Consider the following 23,238-nt stretch of genomic DNA (forward strand, 5'->3'; position numbering starts at 1 on the left):
AGACTTCAAGGAAGTGGGCTGCCCCCAGTGCGTTCTGATCAGAAAAGAAATCTGTGACTTGAAAGAATGGATTTTGCTCCTCATTCCTTCCTAAGTTCCAGCAGAATTGGTACAATTCTATGTCAAACTGATGTCATGAATTGCAGGCACTACTTTTTGACGGACAGCAACAAAAAAAGGTACAAGGTAAAGCATTCTCAGTAAAGGGGAAACTAAAATTCAGGCTGAGTAACTCTGCATCACTTTTCCAGAACACATCATACGAGCATCTCATGCAAGTTTAGTGCCTGAAAGTATAGGGTGCTCTATGAAAGCCAACCCAATTAAGCTCAGCTCCCTCTGGGATCCTGTCTTCCCATCAGTTAATTTGATTTCATTGTGTAAATTTTAATTACCTATGAGGGACAACCAGTTCTAAGAGATGTGTAAGTCTGGCCATCAAAAACAGAGACTACTGAGGACTTAGATAATAAAAAAGGGTAATAGGTAGCCTAGAATTATCTACATTTTCCTTGACTACCTTGCATAAATACAAGCTATATTTAGGACCTCCAGAAGTTTGGTATTAGGAAAAGATGCCTAATATGTCTCATGCTGTTCATAAGACCTGGGTAAATTTCCTTCTAGCTCTAGTAAAGGCAAAGGCACATCCCATTTTGGAGGTATGAGCTACACCAAGGTACTGACAAATCATCAAGTGACCAAATCTGCTCATCTTGTGGGCAAAAATGTTAAGCCAGAACTGCTCTGTGTTGGAGGCTTTCTATAGTACCAGGAGCTGTGGGCTGTAGAAACAGTGACATCTGTCCTCGTAACGCAGCCTAATAAATATCACAGCAAAATTCATTATCAATTTTTATTTCCTACCATACACCAAATGTACAGCACTGAACACAATTTTGTTGCATTGATGTAAGAAATATTAATTGTTTGGAGAATCAGTATACAAACAAACTACTTCAAATAAAAATGTATATATCATTGCCTTTTTTGTTTACAAAAGACCCAATTTACAGCATCAATCATTAACACAGTTGAAAAGAAAACAATTCAGTGCATGTCACAAAACACAAGTACCGAGGAGGCAAATAAATACCAACACACTTCATAAACTATGTGAGCACAAATAAATTAACTGAAGCCATGGAAATTATAGTAATAAATACATTGGATTGTAAGAGATCTCTTTAAATAAAATATATAACAAACTTGTTAAAATATTTAGCAAAGTAAACTTCTGTCTTTGTAATAAGTGAGCCCATTTGTGTGCTTCTTTGAAGTACCGTGTAGCAAAATGTTCAAAGACATACTTTAATAGGAAACTTTGTGTCCCACTTATAGTAGACACCACTTGCAGTACCTGCTTTGTTTTGTAAATTGAGCGTTAAATAAACACCTTTCCTACCTAAGAACAGACATGTCATTTTCACTAAACTAAGATTCGAGAGTTCAAATGAACCCCAAGCCAAAGGTAAGTGCCACTGGATGCAGAACAATAACCACGGTTCCATGAGAGTGGGGCGACTGGACCACTTTTCGTGTGTCTGAGCAGGTGACAGTATTAACAGTGAAGTCAAGCCCGGGAATGCCATCACACTACATCTAAATATCCATGAGGCTACTCAAAAAATAAGCACTTTCGTTATAGCACAGAAAATTAAGCCCACACTAAAGTTCATGTGTACTTTTACACAGAGGCACATCTGCACATGAAATGTGTGTGCACACCAAAAAGGCAGTTTAGCTGGTTGTCTATACCTTTTCCTTAAACAAAACTAAATATAAAAAAAAAACAAAAATAAAAAAACTTTTGAAACAATGCTTAACTACTTTACAGTCCCTGAAACAGACATAGCCTTTACTGCAGCAACTACTGAACTCTGATACAGTTGAGATTGTAGGCTCAATTTCATGTGTGGGTGAGTGCCTGTTAGTGCACATATGTGTGGACTGTGCTGGTGTGTGTGTGTGTGGGGGGGGGCGTACTTTGTGTCACTTGTAGTTCAAGAGTTTTAACAAATTGAGAGTTGTCTTATTTCTTAGGGAAGCACAGACCAGTGTTACCAACATTTAAGGTAACCACTCAGATTGGAATAACATTTTTTTTTTCATGCCTTCTGTTTTCCACTCAACCCAGTAAGATAAATGCTATTTCAGGGGATATGGTATCTACAAAATTTCCACCTGGATGTGTCTGTATCTGTTAAGTACAAATCTACATCAATATTGTCACTTGGATATTGTACTAATATGCAGCAGGAAGAGCCTGGCGGTCACATCAAAGCTTATTTCTCATTTTGGGAAAGGGTTGCCAGCTAGCCAGTGTGACTTGATAAACAAAAAGACAAATCAGATTCACTTAAAAGCTATGCTTTAAACAGTTCAAAGAAATAATTCATATTAATTAAAATCGTGCAGCCACGTGGAACACTGTGCTGACTATTTTATTTAATTATTGCTCTCAGGTTCTTCGTGCACGGTTTGCTAGCATCCTGTGCTTTTGTGAGTGCACATCTCCCACTAGTGGGCGACATTTATCTGCATATACCTCTGCAGCTCACGTTACCAGAAACCGTTTACAGATACAAAACCAGCACACGGGAAAAAGAAGTGCACAGTAGAAACCAAACTTGACCACAGTGCCGTCTTGGCACAGGGATTTCCTTCATACTTTTTTTTTTCCATTTAAACCCAGAAAGATATGTGATTTGAGAAAAGCATTTCTATTTAAACCCTATTAGAAGATAAATTAATAAACACACCTGTAAAAATATGGTAGACTTCAAAATGCAGTTAAAAGATAAAAAACTCTTTGATTAGTAATAAATAAAATATAAAATGTCACATTTATTTTACATATACTTTACAAAATAAAGAGTGCAATGAAGAAATAAAAGAAAAAGATATGAAAATAAATGAGATCTAATAACTGACTGCATTGCTTTTAATTCAAAGAGTTTATCATAGTTTTTCGTTCTTTTTTATGTCAGCTGGGGAAAAATTAGTGCAATATTGCAATTATAAACGCAGGGGACAGCCTCCAGGCTCCAGGGAAATCAGGCCCCTGCAGATCTATGGGAGTTCACCGCTGTAGTGACCTCTGTGACCTCTGCTTCCTGCACACAGCCGTCCTACACATGGATGCCCTTCACCGCCTGTTTGATGCTTTCCAGTAGAGCTTTGCATTCTGGGGAATAGTCTCGTTCCAGATTGCTGTACATGTCTGTGAGAGTATTTACATATGCTTCAAAATTCTGCTCATTGATTGGTCCCTGATGGAGACAAAGCACATGGAAACCAATTACAAAGGTTCAGTTGCCCCAACAAAGATCCAGAGACAGTGAAGAATGTTGCCAAGGAAGACAAGCGTTTATATGACTGTCACAGTTCAGAACAGGACGTACACATGTGAGTGTATACAGGGTTTATCTGTTCACCTTATTTCATAGCATTAAAGAAATCTGATGAAACAGTACTGGGGGCAACCTGGAGCCATATAACAAATGCATTGAGCTGCGAGCGAGAGGTCTCCAAGCATTCTTGTCTTGGAAAGAGTCTGGGCCTATTTTTTTGCACTTGCTCAGTACAAAGACAGCTGTCTGTGCAAGGCATGCACAGAGGATGAAGATTTGCTTGTGCCAAGAAGTTCTTTAACAGTCCTAGGTTCCTAGGTTGGAATGGTAGGAGTTTTAGAGTTAAGCCAGTTTCTCACTAATAATTGTGATCGAGATTTTTTTTTTTTTTTTTTTTTTACTACCACAACTCTGTTCATTTCATCCTCTCTGTTTCTTTAAGGAGAATATCAGTATCACAAGGGCCAGACTTATTTACCTTTACCCTTGGGGGTATTTTGGCATCTTCTTTGCCCAATATACTATTTTAATTTTTGAAATTTATTTGTTTTGTTTTTTGAGACAGGGTCTTACTTTGTAATCTTGGCTGGCCTGGAACTCTCTATGTAGACCAGTGTGGCCTTGAACCTCCAGAGGTCTACATGCCTCTGCCTACCAAATGCTGGGATTAAAGGGGAATGCCATGATGGTGGGTGATGTACACACACACACACACACACACACACACACACACACACACGGTATGTGGATGCTTTGCATGCATGTCTGTACACTGCATGTGTACCCTGTGCCTGTGGATGCCAGAAGAGGGTGTCTGATTCCCTGGAAATGGTGTAATATCCCTAAGCCTCTATGTGGGTGTTGGGAGTTGAACCTGGGTCCTCCGGAAGAGCAACCAGTGCTCTTAACTGCTGAGCCGTCTCTCCAGCCCTGTAAGATGTTTTAAAATGGGTACATGCTAGCTGTGTATAAACTACATGCCCAAGAGGCAGGAAATGCATGCCATGGATGGGGCCTCCCTGTTCCCACCTTTGTGAAAACCCACGGTAAACGCCGTATTTACTTCACAAGGTGCTTGGAAGGAAGGGCTTAAAAATGAGTAAATAGCTTAGGTGCACAGAAGAGGACTATCATCGCTACTGTTTACAAGGTAAGCTTTCGAGAGCTGCAGACGATTTGGTGTGGCCAGCAGAATTCGGATCGGGAATGCGTGCAGCATCTACTGTGACTGCTCCCTTTTGATTTGTACCTCTGCTGTGGGTGTGCTTCCTACAGGCTCATGCAGCAGGACAAAGACTCTGGCTGCCCAGCGGATAAAGCCAGGCCTTTCTCTGCTCCAGCTGGAGACTCTTTAAGTGTTCAGTGCACTGGGGAGCTTCGTGTGATCAGGTCTATAATCATTGCGACAGCACCTCGGATGGTCCCTGGATGGTAGCTACATACAAATTATCTTGTAGTTAGTCTTTTATGTGACACTGACAAAGAGGAAAATACAAGAAATGTACATTTCCAGGAGGAGCTAGAAAAACAGCAAAATGGAAGACAATAACACCAAATAGTCTCCTTGACAGTAGCCAAAGTTAAACTTTTTATTCTTTCTTTCCTTCTTTCTTGGTCAAGAAACTTTTAGGATTGGGTGAGATAAAGACTTCGTGTTAGAAAATTGGATAAACTGAGAAATTTAGTATTTTGAGCAAAACTCAACTAAATGTTATGATTTTTATTACATTGCTGTTGCTTCAAGCCTTCTTACATGTTAACTAGCAGGTCTGGTCTAAGAATATAGGCTGTGAGGAAGTTAATCAACAACACAGCCATCAACAACCCATCTCCATCTCCAAAAATTGATTTATACTTGTGAAAATGTAACGTTTTGTGAATTCTAAATAGTTGCATGCGAAAGTTTTGAAAATAGGGATGCCTCAGCCACATCCATGTTCCATGAAAGAAGTTGGATATTACAAGGAGTTTATTGGGAATGGAACTGTTTATCTTACAGTTCACGAGTTGGGTGGATGATGATGAGGGCTGCATAGCATTTTCTGTCTCAAAGCATATTTTCAGTGAGTGGGCTCTTGCCTCCAGCTTTTATATTACTATAAAACAGCATCAAGCAAAGCTTCATCTTTAGAAATGCTGGCTTTTGGGAATGTCACTGGCTTTCAATTATCTGAATATGTGTGTTTATCATGTTCTTGGATAGGGAGATCACTGAGCATGAGAATACATCGAGGGTAGGTGACTGTTGACAGTTCAGCCATGGGACAATGAAACAAAGATACTGAGGTGGATGACGGGACAGCAGAGCCTTGCTCTTGGTCTTACCATCTGTGGAAGCTGGATGTCAGCAAGGCTGGAGATGAGAGCCTGGCTAAGCCCTGCCAGCTCCTTCAGTAGACTCTCATTGCTCTGTTCTATGAGCTTGTTCTCTTCCTCTATGGTCTTTAAGTTGCTCTCCATAGACGTTATCTAGAACGGAGGTATGACATGAGAAGCACAGTTGAGGCCTTTGCAAGCTCTCTGGGGGAAACCTGTGACTAGAGATAAGTGCAAGGGCTGTCTCCATCCCACATTGCAGCCCTGCCCTTCTACTCTACACATTGGATTCACACCTTCAGACCTGTACTTTCAATACAGACTTTTCCATGAACTGCAGGGCTAGCTTCTCTCCATGACTGGACGGTGGATAGCTTTAAGTCACTATGCCCCAGAATAAACCTGCTGTTTTCCCTAACCTTGCTCCAGTTGCAGGCTTCTTTGCAGTTAATGACAACTTAAATGTTGCCCATACTCAGGGTTCTTTCTCTCAGACTTCAAGCTCACTGAGAATTTCTTTTGAAATATGTAGGATGAGGCCACTATCCACCTGTGATGTGGCCAGCCATTGGTGTAATGGTATCATTTCTCATAGGTGTCAGCTTTGCTCTACACAGTCCCTTTTTGGTCCTCCTCAATACTTTACCAAATTTTGTCTCTTCAAGGTCAAGATAGAATGTACATCAAACACGACTAAGTTACTTTTAAATCCCAAACCCTTCAGGGGCTCCTCATTCCATCAAAGTAAACACCAAGGTCACCAACATCAACTAAGTTGTCCTATGTGGACAGCCCAGTGTCATCTCTAGTGCCCTTTTGTAACTTGCCCCACTCAGCTATTTTACGTCCAGCCATGTCCCTCCATGGTTGCAAGCTCCAGCGTTCTCACGATTAGGGGCCTTTGCTCTGGTCTGTCTGAAACAGTCTTCCCCCATCACAGTTGGTTAACACTTTCATGTCTCAAATCATTGCTGAGACATTTCCTTCTTCTTGGGACTTGACCATCCTTAATATTAAATCCCTCCTTCTTATGGCAGATTTTACACACACACACACACACACACACACACACACACACACACACACACACACACAAACACTTGTCTGTCTTCCCCACTGAGATCAAGCTCCATGAAGAAGAGGCTGTGTGTTTTGTGCTCATGGTTTCAAGAGGCGCATCGTGCTTTCCACATGGGAGCATCAAGCTTTTCCTGTGGGCTTCTGTGGTATTCAGAAGATGGGATGAAGAGACTATTTCAGAGGAATGAGAATACTCAGGTGAGGACTGCTGAGAGAGCAGTGGGAAAAAGCTTATACTTTAGGAGGCGGAGAAAAGGAGGAAACAGGCTATTCAGTGTGAAGGATCAATCCTCTACCCTCTCCTTGGTCTTATTTCTCCACTTCTAACTTGTTGTGATGCAGTTATTTTAAGAAGCCAAAGTTCAAACCCAGAGTCTTGTACATGGATGGACAAAAAATCCACTACCAAGCTATATGTTCAATAACGGAATTTGGGTTAGCATCTTAAAAATCCTGGACTGAACTTTTTTTGTTTGTTTGTTTGTTTTCTTTTCTTTTTTGTGTTTTCTTTTGTGTTATTTTTTTACTTACACTTTATTCACTTTGTATCCCCTGTAGCTCCCTTCCTCCTCCCCTCCCAATCTTATCCTCCCTCCCCCTTCTCCACCCAAGTCCCTCCCCAAGTCTGCTGATGGGGAAGGTCCTCCTCCCCTTTCTTCTGATCCTAGTCTATCAGGTCTCATCAGGAGTGGCTGCATTGTCTTCTACTTTGGCCTGGTAAGTCTGCTCCTCCCTCAGAGGGAGGTGATCAAAGAGAGGCCAATCAGTTCATGTCAGAGACAGTCCCTGTTCCCATTACTATGGAACCCACTTGGATACTAAGCTGGCAGGGGCTACACCTGTGCAGGGGTTCTAGGTTATCTCCATGAATGGTCCTTGGTTGGAGTATCAGTCTCAGAAAAGACACCTGTGCCCAGATTTTTTGGTTCTGTTGCTCTCCTTGTGGAGCTTCTGTCTTCTCCAGGTCTTACTATCTCCCCCTTCTCTCATAAGATTCCCTGAACTCCACCCAGAGTTTGGCTATAAGTCTTAGCATCTGTTCTGATACCTGCAGAGTAGAGCCTTTCAGAGGCCTTCTGTGGTAGGCTCCTGTCCTGTTCCCTGTTTTCTCCTCTCAATCCCCATTCAGAAAGGCAAAGAGGATGAACTGAACTTTTAATTCCAGTGGTTTAGATGTAAGATATCCCTTGGAGTGTTTGTATGAAATACACGTACAAGAAGATCTGCTTTTAGCATACACAGAAGTTGTTCTAGAGGAATTACATTTAAAGAGTTTGATGTTGCATTTGCATTTTTAGTACTACCAAGAACTCTTTGCCTTTGTGACTCAGTTCTCTATAAAGTATCACATGCTCTGCTGGAGTCTGTATGGTTGTCAGCTTTATTTGCTCCCGAAGTGGGGCTTCTATGCCGGCTAGGGAGAGGCCAGAGTAACACTGCCCACTGGTGCTGAATGAGTAGCCACAGACACCAAGACACCAGCCACTCATCCATGATTTACAATTAAGTGCTGACACAGAGAAACATTTCTTTAGAGTATCAGGAAAGCAGCAAGATTGAGGAAGCTCAATGTTTTGTTCCCACTAGAGATTATAATTACTTTAGAAATAACTAATTAGTGTTTTTTAACCTGGGTCTGAAGTTTCATCATGTCTGCTTCAATTTTAAGGTTGGATTCATTCAGTTCCTTTATTTCTTCATCCAAATGCCTAATTTCTTCATCACCATCGATACCTGTGAAGAATTAACAGTTAACATTGAAAACAGAAGACAAGGCTAGCAACAGGTTATTTTATGTTTAAAAATGTGAATTTAGGTTAATGTTTTTACCCAAACTACATTAGGATTCCAAATAAAAAAATAAACAAACAAACAAACAGTTTTGCAATTTATTTTGCTCTCTAAGAAAACGGAACAGAAAGGCACTAGCGTCCACATGGCTCCACTGTGCTCCTGGAGTGCCCTCACTTACGGTCCCTACCAGCTCATCCCATCGCACTCTTTTCATATGTGGAACTGCCGTGCCTCTAAAGTTAAAATAACCTGGCCGAAAGGAAATGAGCTAACAGCGTTCAAATCGGTGCACCCTCTTACACAGCTGCTACAAGGATGGTGAGGTCACCAGGGATGCCCAGCAATGTAGTCTGCTTAGCTGAGGTGACCCCTTGGTGACCCTAGAGGCAGAGCTGTGGCGACCGGCAGATGATGCTGAGACTGAGAGCACAGAATTCATTTCTCTGTGTGGACTTGGCAAGGCAGCGTGGGTAGTTAGGAGGAAGAACACTGCTTGACTGTTGTTCTTGCGTTTAGTTACTGACTGATCTTTCGGCTTCGATTTCTGTGAACATGCATAGTATCTGTGTGTGAGAATGAAAGCAATAAGGTGCAGATGGTGGAACAGTGTCCAGTGTGACAGGTGTTACCTTCCATCATTGTTTTGTAGAGTGAGTGTAAATACATTTTACACACTTGAGAGCTTGGGAAAGGTAGTTAAGAACACCACAGTCTAGACGGAAGTTAATCTCAGTAGTCTGGAGAAACGGGTCTATACTAGTGCTGACAGCAGAGAGGAATGTGTGTGGGGGTGAGGGTGTGTGAGGTGTGTGCGCACGTGTGTGCACGCTCATGCATGCACGTGCGCACATGTAAGTGCAGGTGCCTGTGGGGGTGAAAAGAGGGCATTAGATCTCCCCTGGAGCTGGCAGTTGTGAGCTGCCTAATGTGGTACCGGGAACGGAGGTGAGATCCTACGCATGACCAATAAGCATTCTAAACCATGAAGCAATCTGCTCAGCCTTTGGATAATTTGTAATAATAAAATATGAAGCAAAAAACTCCCTATAAGACCTGAAATTTTACATACAATGTTATAAAACAGGTGGCTATATTTTAGGCTGTTTAAAAGAGGGCCATATATGGGCCAAAGTGCATGGGAGAAGCATGCAACAGACCGACTTCACACTGGAATCTGACATTCATTAAAAAAGGGGAAGGCAACCAAGATGTTCCTAGATCAGTGTGAATATGAAGCAACAGTCTGAGACAGCTCCACAGCAGACAGTGGATGGGGCAGAGGCCCAATGTCACATAGCCATGTTGCTTCCATGAGACGAGGTCTGTGAGACCTAGAGAACAATTCTGAATTTCGAAGTATCATAGTCTGCGGGCTGATGTAGGGAAAGCAGTCTTCTCTCAGGCAGGTAATTCGCAGGAGCTAGGGAAGAAGGGGTTCTCAGTGACATGCCTTTGAGTACTGTCAGCCCCAACTGCAAAGGCCCTCTGCTACGTTCTCTGACACAATGTTCTCTCTATCTTCCTATAATCTCACTTCAGGTGTTTTTTCAAATAACTGGTGAGACAGAGAAAAAGTATAGAGAGTTCTGAAGTATTTTGCACCAAGCAGAGTGTTGTAAGCACCTTACTGGAGAATATTCTCAGTGGGACTTCAAAACTAAGAAGGCAGACACTGAGATACGAGCAATTGACATGAGTGAGATGAGTACCCCAGTGAGGGAAACAAAGCAAGTGAACGCAGGGAGGGGAGAAGGAGGTGCTCCCAGCACTAGAAGAAGATGGACTATGGGCATGGGTCATGAAGACCTCATGGGATTTATAGTAGGGTCCTGGGAAGGATTTTAAGGCAAAAAAGTTGCTTGTTCCCCTCCCCACTTTCTATCTTCTCCATCAGTCTTCCAGCGTTCCTTCCTTCTTTTCTTCCTCCCTCCCTCTCTCCTTTCCTTCCTTCCTTTCTTTGTTCTCTTCCTCCCTCCCTCCCTCCCTCCCTCTGTACCTTCCTCATTCTCTCCCTCTTTCTTTCCTTCTTGAGGTGCGAGAAATCAAATGATGAAGGGCCCTGTACATGCAAAGCGAGCGCTACACTGCTGAGCTGCATCTCCAGCAATCTGAGTGAACTTAAAACCACATATGGATTTTTGTGGAGAAATAACAGGTAATGAGACAGGGCAGAATCTAGAAGAGAGCTGAGCAGTTATTCCTGAAGTCCTGGTGTCCTGGTTCTCCTGGTTCTATCTTAGCTCATGACCCATGGCCATGGAAGAAGAAGTAAGGGAAAGAGATGGTCTCAAAATACAGTGTGCAGGCAGAATTTGCTACTTGTCATGGATTACAATAGGGGATGTGAGAAGGAAAGAGCTATGGTGGTATAGCTATAATGGGTGTGTTCATGATGGGAAGGAACAGGGGTCAGTTCAGTAGGATGATTAAATGTTCAGTTTTGGGTATGTTAAAGGATGCTTTTGAGGTGAGGTGGCTTTACTATGCTATAGAGCAGGCAACCAAGTTCATGCCAGTGACAGCCCCTGTTCTCCTTACTAGGGAAACTCACATGGAGACCAAGATTCCCATGGGCTACATATAAGCAGGGGGTCTAGGTCCTCTCTGTGCATGGTCCTTGGTTGATTCTTCAATCTCTGCAGGACCCCCTGAGCCCAGATTTTTTGGGGTCTGTTGCTCTCCTTGTGGAGCTCCCATCTTCTCCAGGTATTTCTGTCTATCCCTTCTCTCGTAAGATTCCCTGCACTCTGCCCAAAGTTTGGCTATGAGTTTGAGAAGTCTCTTTAAGTGAGTGATTGGTATGGGATTCAGTTAAGACTATGTTTCCCTGATATTCAGTGTTAATGAAGATGATTGCTATAGTTTGGATCTTGAATGATGTCCAAAGGCCCATAAGTTAGGGCATAGTCTCTAGGGTAGCACTCTGGGGAGCTTGTGTGGACGTTAAGAGGTTTGGCCCTGCAGAGGGCTCTGGGCATTTGGAGGACATGCCCTTAAAGGGGTTATGAAACACTGGCTTCTTCTTTCCATGCTTCATGGTCATAAGGTGAGTGCTTTTGCTCTGGTACATTTTGTTACCATGATGTATTGCCTTAGCACAAGCCCACAGTGGCCATAGCTAGGACCTCTAAAATTGTGAGCCCACATAATTTTCAGTTCTTTTAACTTCATGATTTCAGACAATTTAAAATTGCATTTGACAGCTGACTCACAAGAACACAGTTACTTAATCAATGGTATGTGATCTGGAAGACTCCAATAATAAATGGTTTCTGGAGCTTATTGAGAAGTATGACCATGGGAACAGAACTTAAAAAAAAGGTTATCAGGGTGAGAAGTACGGTTCAGGAGGTATAAGTGCTTGTTGCACAAGCTGGACAACCTGAGTTTGATTCCTATAATTCACATACAAAATAAGATGCCACAGCACCAAGTAGTTCTTCCTGTGGTGAGTCAAGAGGCTGAGACAACCAGGTTGGAGTATGCAATACAGTAGCATTAGCAAGAAGAAAAGAACTGACTCATAAAATTGCCCATACATTTGGAGGAGAGTAGGGAGGAATAAACGAAGGGTTTCAAGGGAGGAAAGGAAAGGAAGGAATGCTGCAATTACATTATAATCTCAAAAATGTTTGACAGGCATATGTGCATATGCACACACACACACTAAATAAATAAATCAACTCTTGCTACAGGAGCTGCTATGCATCTGGCTCTCTATAATTCTCATCAAATTAAAAAGTGAGGGGTTGATATATTATCAATTCTGAGATCTGGGAGATGTTTTAGTGACAGTATTAAATTCAGTCAGTGTCTTTGTATTTTTTTTTCAATTAGGACATTACTTATCTTCTTCCCCGAGACATTAAACCTCTCCACACACAACAAGAAAAAAACTTCTCTCTCCTTCAGTGGACCTCATCCCCACAGAGTGGAGTTGAGAAGAGGACTCCAATTTTGAATTTTATTTTGAACTACCAAGCAGTAAACAATTCACATGGATCATGAGACAATGACTCACTATAGAAAGACTCATTCTATAGATGGAAAACAGAGGTAGTAAATATCCATACTTAACACCCTGCACAAAACTAAAGTCCAAGTGGATCAAAGACCTCAACATAAAACCAGACACATTAAATCGGTTAGAAGAAAAAGTGGGGAAAACCCTAGAACTCATTGGTACGGGAGACAACTTCCAGAACAGAACACCAACAGCACAGGCTCTAGGAGCAACAATCAATAAATGGGACCTCATGAAACTAAAAAGCTTCTGTAAAGCAAAGGACACTGTCATCAAAACAAAACGACAGCCTACAGATTGGGAAAGAATCTTCACCAACCCTTTATCTGATAGAGGACTCATATCCAGTATATATAAAGAACTAAAGAAGCTGAAAAGCAGCAAACCAAGTAATCCACTTAAAAAATGGGGAACAGAGCTAAACAGAGAATTCTCTGTAGAGGAATACCGAATGGCAGAGAAGCACTTAAAGAAATGCTCAGCCTCATTAGCCATTAGGGAAATGCAAATCAAAACGACCCTGAGATTTCACCTTACACCCATGAGAATGGCCAAGATCAAAAACTCAAGTGACAACACATGCTGGAGAGGTTGTAGAGAAAGGGGAACCCTTCTCCACTGCTGGTGGGAATGTAAACTTGTACAACCACTCTGGAAATCAATCTGTTGCTTTCTCAGACAACTAGGAATAGCACTTCCTCAAGATCCAGCCATACCACTCCTGGGCATATATCCAAAAGAGGCTCAAGTACACAATAAGGACATTTGCTCAACCATGTTTGTAGCAGCTTTATTTGTAATAGCCAGAAGCTGGAAACAGCCCAGCTGCCCCTCAACTGAAGAATGGATGCAGATATTGTGGTACATCTACACAATAGAGTATTACTCTACAATGAAAAATAAGGAAATCATGAAATTTGCAGGTAAATGGTGGGACCTGGAAAGGATCATCCTGAGTGAGCTGTCCCAGAAGCAGAAAGACACACATGGTATATACTCACTCCTATAACATAGGATAAACCTACTATAATCTGTACATCTAAAGAAACTAGTCTAGAGGACCCTGACTAAAATGCTCAATCCCCATCCCGAAAGGCAAAAAAGATGGATATCAGAAGAAGAAGAAAACAGGAAACAATCTAGAAGCCTCCCACAGAGGGCCTCTGAAAGGCTATCAAATCAGATGCTGAGACTTATGGCCAACTGTTGGGCAGAGTGCTTGGAATCTTATGTAAGAAGTGGGAAATAGTAAGATCTGGAGAGGACAGGAACTCCACAAGGAGAGCAACAGAGCCAGAAAATTTGAACACAGGGGTCTTCCCAGAGACTCATACTCCAACCAAGCACCAGGCATGGAGATAACCTAGAACCCCTGCACAGATGTAGCCCATGGCAATTTAGTGTCCAAGTGGGTTCTGTAGTAATGGGAAAAGGAACTGCCTCTGACATAATCTGATTGGCCTGCTCTTTGATCACCTCCCCCTGAGGGGGGAGCAGCCTTACCAGGCCACAGAAGAGGACAATGCAGCCACTCCTGATGTGATCTGATAGACTAAGATCAGAACGAAGGAGAGGAGAACCTCCCTTATGAGTGGACTTGGGGAGGGGCATGTGTGAAGAAGGGGGAGGGAGGGGCTCATGGGGGGATACAAAGTGAATAAAGTGTAATTAATAAAATAAAATAAAATTTAAAAAAAGAGAAAAGACTGAAGGACACAATTATCCTCTCTCTCAACTTATCTGTATGCCATTTCAAAACACTTCTTGTAGGAAAAGCCTTCTTAAGTAATAAAGGAGACATGGAGAAATCAATTCTGAGATGAGTTACAGTTTTAGCTTACATCTGAGGAACCCTTTTGTTCTTGCGCACTGAAAGTATACTTTGACAGAGCGCATACCTTCATTTTTGGAGGCCAGTGCGATCTATGGCTTAGATCCCGGCTGAGATGGTTACTTACCCCCAGTTGCTTTGAGCTTGATGGTCATTAGTTCTTCAGAGACCTTGACCTTTTTGATAGCTTGTGCATTGAGAGGGCATCCAGATAAGCTGTGAGAAGGGGATGAATATCGCTGTGTGAAATGCATGTCATGTCTCATAAAACTAATTTTTTTGCTACCTACTATTGATACTTTTGTGTGCTCATTAATTATACTACAATCCATGGTATCTTTACAGAAAGGGACCAATAGATACATATTAAATAAAACCCAAAGATTCTAAGGTAATGGAAAATGTTTTGCACTTTTCTCTTAAATCAAAGCACAGGTTGTCACTGCTGACACAATCAGTCTCATTCGCTTGGCAGAACACTGGTCTTGCATACTCATGAGTGTACATTTGGTGGTATATTTTTTTGTAGACAAAAAAACTGCCTACAATGGTCATGAACAAGGACTGTTGTCACCCAGCCAAAGTCCATGAAAAAATTAGGCAGAATCAAATTCTTCCTGTTTTCATACAAAGTACACTCTGATCTTTACAGAGTGACTCAGTTTTAACAATAGTCAGTAACAAGCCCTGTCTCGCTGTAGAATATTCAGTCTTCTTATGGAAAGTTCTTAATTTTTCTTCAACCATTAAAACATTGTTTTTCATTTAAAAAAAATTCTACCCTGAGATGGTAATAAAAAGCAGCTGCTGCAAGTGCAGCCAGGGCAAATAGATATCTGTGCTGGTTCTTCTGACCCTGCCCATTGAATCACTGCTCTCTTCAGCAGGGTTCCTTCCTTTAATGTGACTTGTTTTATTTAAATAGCACCAGAATGATAATGACAACACTGAACAAAACATGTTTCCCATTGTTTATTAATAGATAATTTTCTTATTCTAAGCAGTCATTCTATCATGGTTTTGCTCTGTCTTTGTAGAAACCATTTTTAGAATAAAATAAAAATGAGAATAATCAACCATTTAAAGTATCCCCCTCCAAGAAACATGATTTCAATTTGTCTATAAAAGAATCATTTCAACTTGAAGTTTGAGATGCTATGCCAAGGAGAAAAACTTTCTTGAGTAAAGCCCTTAATAAATGGCATACTTGAAGAATAAGGAAACGATTCCATATTAAAATTCTATAAAGTACAGAGACTAATATAAAACTTTAATAGTAGTATATAATAGGTAACATTATAAAAAAGATTATGTGGCTTGGTCATCTTCGATAAATGATGAATTATTATGAAGGAGAAGAAAATGAGAGGCACAACTGGAGCTTGAAACCACTTTGGAGCCTCTTTCTGACAATCATGGCTTACATAAGATTCCTGGAGACTATTTCTTTCTCTGTAGAGTGTGCATAAGTTTGTCTTCTTTTACTGTCACATGCTGTGGTCTTAGAAAATGGTTGTGAAGGGTATGACTGGTAGAGTGGAATGTTAAAGGTGTCCATTTTTGACATAATGGTCAGTAGCATTTCATTTAAAACTTCACATTTCATCCCAACATCTCTTTTGCAGCTTACAGTAAATTTCTAGGTAGGCACAGTGTTATAAAACTGCTAAGGAAGCATTAGCAATCACCACAGGGCTTAGAAACAGTGTGTACTGCTGTGAAAATGAGGCTTTGGAAGGTGGAGGTGAGTGGGCGGATCCTTGGAGCCTATTAGCTTAGACATCTTCTTGAAGAGCAGACTCAAGGAAGACACCAGAGTTTGTCTTTTGGCCTCTACATATGTGTGCATGTGAGTGTAGATCACAGTGAACCTCAGGTATCTGCAAGATATGTACACACATGCATGTGTCCTCCTACCCCCAGCTCCCATGATAGAAGTCTTTTATGGATCTGAAGGTGGAACTTGGCAGGCCTGGAACAGGCCCATGGGGTGTACACTCCATAGTAGAAAAACAAAACAAAAGCAACCTAAAACACAAGTCTTATATGACTTCCATAAAGTCAGCAATTCAGTTGAGGCATATCAAAGCAGAGTTGAGCTGTGTCATCATTTCTTCTCATTCTAGATGAGGTCTATTCAGGGTAATGTGGCCACAGCACATGTGCCTTTTTAAAACAAAATGACAGGTGACTCAATGTAGGCATGTTTGGTTTGTGACTGCTGTTCCTAGATAGGAAATAAGGATTTAAACATATTAAAACAAGGTATGCCATGGTGGACAAGAGCTTGCACTGAAAGCCATCCAAAGAGCGTGACTTGGAAAACATTTTCTCCGTAAGCAGGTTTTACTGACAATTTCAAAACAAGTAATCTGGAAAGATAATTTTCTGGTATTAATGTTAGGGTTTTCCTCTGACCTCCACAGAGAAAATAGAAATTTGTCCATAGGCTAGTTTTACAGGCACCTTGAAAGTGATCAATTCCTGTAGGGATAATTTTTTGGTATCGTTGATTTTTAACTCTAGAACTGAAAAAGTGTCAAAATGTCCCAACTCTGCTTAGTTCATATAGTGAGCATAAAAACATCAGTTTCCCTAAAACGGCACTAGAAGTAGCCTGAATGACCAGGAGGGAGTGGAACACTCACTGACTGGAGAAAGAGATCAGGAATTTTTCAGCTTTTTTTTTCCTTTGGAGAAACGTGAGCCAAAGCGCTGGACTAAGATCTCCCTTGCACAACAGAGGGTTCCCTTGAGAGTCAGGGGCGCTCCAGGTCCATGTGTCCCCCCCCCAGCACCCACACAGGCTGCTTTCCTTCAGGCTGCTGTGGGTGAATCACATCTTTCGGGAAGCAAAACAATGCTGCCCTGGCCTGGAATCGGGTGGATGTAAGAGAGGTAGGGATGACAGAAATACATAAGTGAAAGTTCACAACTGTGTGACAGAGTGGAGTGGATAGCAGCACTCGGAACTGGAGTGACGCCTTAAAGACAGAGCCACTATAAAATAGCAACATAAGCAATATTTTAGAACGTACAAAACAAACAGAGTTTCTAGAGCACTTGAAATCTGTACAGTGGATTTTCAGAAACAGAGAAAATGCGTTTTGGTTCTTCAGGCTAGTCAAATATCTACTTAGAAAGACTCAATGTTACATATCGAAAGTGTTACAAATAATGATATGTCAAGAGTTTTGACCTTCCCCTGAGTAACTCCTATCACACACAATCACAACAGCCACAAAAAGACAGAAAACAAGCATTACCTTCTGTGAGTCACGAAAACGTTATTGACATGACCCAGTCCATTGCATCCTGGCAAAGGACAGTGGGGAAGTTCTTGCTTGTTCAGTTTCCAGGAGAGAGGGGCCCCATTGAGGGGATTCTCCTTCTGTCTCTTGGCAGCCAAAGGACAGCCAGAAGCCGTGCGGTGTGATGTGTATTTACCTGATATGTGACCTTGGCCATCACACCCTATTACAGGGCATCTAAAAAACACAGTGGAGCCATTATCAGGAAGTAACAGCTCCATACTATACAACCAACAGCACAGAGTTTGAAAGGGTCCCACCATAGGCTGGCTCATTTTGACACAGGCTAGACTCATCAGGGAACCTCAACTAAGAAAACGCCTCCACAAGACCAGGCTGCGGGGAAGCCCACAGAGCGCATTCTTCATTAGTGACTGATGTGGGAGGGTTAGTCCACTGTAGGTAAGACCACTCCTGGGCTCCTGGGGTCTATAAGTCATAGAGGGCAAGCTCACAGCCTCAGCATCAGCTCCTGCCTTCAGGTTTCGGTCCTGTTTGAGTTCCTGTCCTGATATCTTTCACAGATCGACTGTGATCTGAAATTGCGAGCCAAATGAACCCTTTCCTCCCCAACTTGCATTTGGTCTTGGTGTTTCACTGTAGCGATAAAAATTCTAAGACATACTGTGTTAGCAGTGAGAGCTGGCAGGCTCTAAGCTAAGACATTTTTATACATCACCTTTTTTACTATTCACTGCCAACTCATTGAGTAGAGGATATTACCCCATTTTGCAGGCAGGGAAAAGTGAGGTTTATCTAAGAGCTTAGCTGTCTTGCCACCCAGTCATTAAGAAATGGTGCCCTTCCCACTCTTCTTTTTTTCCTTTTTCCTTTTGAACTTGAAAACAGATTTTAAATACAATGTATTTTGATTGATTATAATTTCCCCTCCCCCAACTTTTCAGATCCTCTTCATTACCTCATCCACACCCCTTCTATCTCTCTCTTATTGGGATGTAAACAGGCATATAATAATAACAATAATAATAATAATAATAATAATAATAATAGATAAAGTAAAAATAAACAAACCAGAATTGGAAAAAACAAACAAATGAGCCAAAGAAAAAAAAGCTCAAAAAATACACAAAGACACAGACAGAAATACCATAAAAAACAACTTGCACAATGTTGCTTTCCTTTAAAACAGATGGGCAAGTGATAAATCACTCATTTTTGCATTGTCAGAGAATTGCAGACATGCAGTTATGAATATGAAAACATTCTTGAACTTCTGAACAACATGACTCTTTAGCCAGGAATCCTGACTCTCAATGATTTATCTCCTCCAGGATCCAATGGGTACTCAGTGGCATCCCAAGGTCCCACCAGGTAGACAACAAGATCTAGCCATCCCAGTTCTTCATCGGCCATACTTACTTAAGTTCAGAGTCTTCTTTTTCTTCCTTGGTAGGGGTCATTTTGATGCCACCTTTCCTTGCACGAGGGCAACCAGATAAGCTAAAATGAATAACCAAGAACAGCACAAGACACTGTGATTATGAAATTATGACTGGGTATCATTGCCAACTCACTGGTTCCCATTTGAGAAATGGGTTGGCTATGAGTCTCAGCGTCTCCTTTGATACCCTGATGGGTAGAGTCTTTCAGAGGTCCTCTGTGAAAGGCTCCTGCCCTGTTCCCTGTCTTCTCCTACTTCCAATGTCTATCCTGTTTGCCCTTCTGAGTGAGAATTTATCATTTTACCCAGAGTCCTCATTGTTGTTTAGCTTCCTTAAGTCTATAGATTTTAGTATGTTTATCCTTTATCATATGGCTAACATCCATTTATAAGTGAGTATATAACATATGTCTTTCTGCTTCTGGGATACCCCACTCAGGATGATCTTTTCTAGTTCCCACTATTTGCCTGCAAATTTCATCATTTCCTTGTTTTTAATGACTGAGTAGTATCACATTGTGTCGATGTACCACAATTTCTGTATCCATTCCTTGGTTGATTCTGGAAATTATGAACAAAGCTGCTATGAACATAGTTGAGCAAATGCCCTTGTTGTATGGTTGAGCATCTTTTGGATATATGCCCAGGGGTGGTACAGCTGGGTCTCGAGGGTTGGTCTTACCTTCGATGGGAAGCATAGTTTCCAGTCACGTGCCCAGAACCATCACAACCTGGGGTTGGACACCTAAAAAGCACAAGGACATAATGGGCTGCCTGATTAGGAAGAGATGGCATCATGACATATGGAAGGTAAGGAGGATGAGCTAGGTTCTTTTGGTTTAAGCAATGGGCTTTCAGTTAAGAACCCATGTTGAAACAAAAAAACAAAAAACAAAAAAACAAAAAAAATCAACATATAAAACTGTTGTGTGATGCCTGGTTGACAATATATTGTTATTTATCATGCACTCACTTTTGAGACAAAGTATCTCTATGTGGTTCTGGCTAGTATGGAATTGTATGTAAATCAAGCTGGCCTTGTGCGCACAGATATTTCCCTGTCTGTGCTTCCTGAGAGCTAGGATTAAAGGCATGTGCTACCATGAAGACACATTTTCTTAAATTCTATCACAATGAACATGCACAGAATGCTTTTATAAAGTGGAATGCCATTCCTGAGCCACAAAGTGGGAAATAATACATTTTTTCAGATAAATTAATTAACACATATGCAGGCATTGGCCTTTAATCATTTAAACACAGAAATATACTCTCTGTTGCTAGACATACTTGTTTCTTAACCTTTTCTATTAATTTAATTTAAAAATTATTTTTAATTATAGCTACATGTGTGTCTGTCTGTGAGTTTGTGTGAGCACGTGCAGGGAAGTACAGTGGTGTTGCAGAGGCCAGAAAAGGGTGTTGGAATTTAGTTACATGTGGTCACAAGCTGCTTGACATGGGTGCTAGGAACTGGGTCCTCTGCAAGAGCAATATGAACACTTAATCTCTGAACCATCTCTCCAGCCCTTTACTAACATTTCCTTTTAGTGAAATAGTGCTTCATCAGCTTATATATTTTCTTTTATATATGAAATATATGTATATATAAATCTTGTTATATGTTTATATGTTTCTGTTATGTCAAGCAGTATCTTTTTTGAAGGGGGAATTTTTCCTTGAGTATTTTTTTTAAACAAGAGATTAGTGAAATATAGATAAAACGGGTAAATTATTTATTAGGTGGCTGCATGAAACATTTAATCATTGATATTGCAAGAGGCCTTCTCAATCTACATGCTTCTAGTATCTTTATGATATTTTTGTAACATAAAATTTAGAGAAAGTATGTGACATAACTATAATTGAGATATGGCAATGGAAACGTTTGAACTGAGGATGATATTATGTTGTACTTTACATTTCAATCCATTAATTATGAATCCCAAAACAGCCTTATTTCAATCTGTAAACATTGCAATCAATATTCAAGACTCTATCTTGACATAATAAATTGTACTTTAATATTCTGAAAATGAGAGAAATATTTGCATTTTTCAAATTTTTTATTATTCTAGTATAAAAAAACTTCTGATTTTTATGTTGCTCATTATAATGGCTATAAGATGTATTGTAATGTGAAGTTATTGCATATGTAATATAAATATATTTATTTAAAACATCAAATGATAGGAAAAAATAAATAACTAAATATGAATAAATATGTAACCTAGAGGCCTTGTAACAAAGAGGAAATCTGCCAGAATGATGTTTAGCAAAATGAAAGGCAGTTGGGAGACTTTTAAATTCTCATGATTTATTAAAACTGATGGTAAATGTTTTGCTACACCTTCACGAGTCTGGTGTATTAAGTAAATTCTGATGTTAACGGCTATTATGTGTTTTTATGCTATTTGTTACAAATCAGTCTAAAGTATAAGCACCAGCCCCGTTTTCTCCAGCCTCCAGCAAGTAGTCTGGGCAAAGCGTAAGGGCTCAGCTTCAGCCTTTTCCAATTTTTGACAAGTGTCTTTGCTATTACTCAGTCAGGCACAATTTTATTTTCTCTTGGCAAGGCAACATGGATACTGAACAAGAAGGGTGTCACCAGGGTGAAGAGGGTCACAGAGGTCATGCCTCCCAGAACTTACTTAAGCTCTTGAGAGTTGGCAGCCATGAGGGACTTAAGAGTCTTATCTGCTAGAGGACATCCAGAGACACTACAGAGGGAAGAGGAAGAAAAGAAGTACAGCATTGACATGGACGAATCTGACGCAGTGTGTCCTGAGTTTGTGATATACATTAAGCTATGGTGACTAGGGACTGAAAACAATTAACTGGGATTGAATTTGGTTTTACTATTAATGAACATGGCCTTTGATTTGTTAGTTTTCAAATGAAGGGCTTTAATATAATGAGAACTCAAGTGATCAGCACAGTCCACTCTCAGTGCAGCACCAACGACAATGGTTTCACCTTTAAGACACTGGCCCAGGGAAGGAAGTGGTGCCAGCAGGAAAACAATAGAGAAGGTCCTCTTACTGCGCAGCCCCAACACCACCTTTATTTGCTTGTTCAAGGCCAGAGATGGTACTTCCACAAGTGAGAGGCCCCTGCCCCCCCTTTTTTTTTGTTTAATGCGAGGTAGGATAAGAGCCTGACATTGAACCCTGATTCGGCCTGTAACCGGGACCAGAACACTCTTTTGAACAAAAGCTATTATTTGCACATGCCATATCTAAATCTCTGAAAAATAAAATAGTCCCCACATCCAACTAACCCACTCATCACTTCCTAGTCAAGAGAGCCGCTTGGTGGAATAGGTGAGATGCAACAGAACGGGGTGCCGGACACCTGAACCCTTGCAAGGGTGTTTGGTACCTGCGGTGTGACGCATAGTTGCCTGTGACGTGGCCGCTCCCGTCACATCCTGGTGTTGGGCATCTGTGTCAGCGGAAAGCACATCATGAGTGTCAGATGAATTTCACAGCCTACCGTTCTTCCAGACAGATTATAAAACACTTTCTCCTTTCAAGGCAGCACTGCTTAGGAGATGCAGAAGTTAGAGCACTAAGCATTTAGAGGGAGAAAAAAAGTAAGCACAGCGTGTCCAGCCACTGTTGTAGTTTTTTTTTTTTTTTTTCTGTTTTTAATGTTTTGTCCAAATCTTCAACTCAAACAATGCTGGGAGCTAACACACTGTCCTGGAGGTTTGTGAGTCAATAGCCAATGCTGTTCTGCTTTTTGAAAAGATAAAATTATGTTTCCATAACACAGAGATATGAGAACAGAGATGCTGGCACCAGCTATGTGATGCATTATAGAAAGGAATTTCTGTAGACTTTTAAGAGCAAGACTATCTAGTAACTCTGACATTTTAAAAACTACAAAGAAGAAAACCTTTGATTGATATATAAATTGATATTTTAGGTGGGAAAGTTACTGATGGTAGAGAAATGGGCAATTAATTTAGCTACTAAAACTCTTGAGCTGTTTCACTGAAAGCTGTAACAACACAGTAGCCCCAATTCATAGCTAGCCTGAGCACTCATTCCAGGACATCTGTCAAAGGTGGCCCACTGTGATTTGTGCCTTTCACGCCTCTCAAAAACTTCTGTTTTAGGCTT

At 41.0% G+C, this 23,238-nt stretch overlaps 1 protein-coding gene across 5 annotated transcripts in view; it reads right to left on the minus strand.

Moving 5' to 3' along the window:
* Positions 1-842: 842 nt before the first annotated feature.
* Positions 843-23,238, minus strand: part of LOC110557746 (ST18 C2H2C-type zinc finger transcription factor) — a 340,314-nt gene continuing 317,918 nt past the window's right edge. For all 5 annotated transcript variants that reach the window (XM_060385906.1, XM_060385907.1, XM_060385905.1 and 2 more), the window contains 9 exons: positions 22,493-22,555; positions 21,763-21,831; positions 19,794-19,856; positions 19,090-19,170; positions 17,665-17,886; positions 14,526-14,614; positions 8,380-8,483; positions 5,679-5,822; positions 843-3,272 (listed from right to left, as the gene is read on the minus strand). In XM_060385906.1, coding sequence (XP_060241889.1) covers positions 3,132-3,272; positions 5,679-5,822; positions 8,380-8,483; positions 14,526-14,614; positions 17,665-17,886; positions 19,090-19,170; positions 19,794-19,856; positions 21,763-21,831; positions 22,493-22,555 — 976 coding nt within the window. In that variant the 3' untranslated portion in view covers positions 843-3,131. The remainder of the gene's footprint in view (positions 3,273-5,678; positions 5,823-8,379; positions 8,484-14,525; positions 14,615-17,664; positions 17,887-19,089; positions 19,171-19,793; positions 19,857-21,762; positions 21,832-22,492; positions 22,556-23,238) is intronic.

Source organism: Meriones unguiculatus, chromosome 6, assembly GCF_030254825.1.
Source record: "Meriones unguiculatus strain TT.TT164.6M chromosome 6, Bangor_MerUng_6.1, whole genome shotgun sequence".
Taxonomy (NCBI): Eukaryota; Metazoa; Chordata; class Mammalia; order Rodentia; family Muridae; genus Meriones; species Meriones unguiculatus.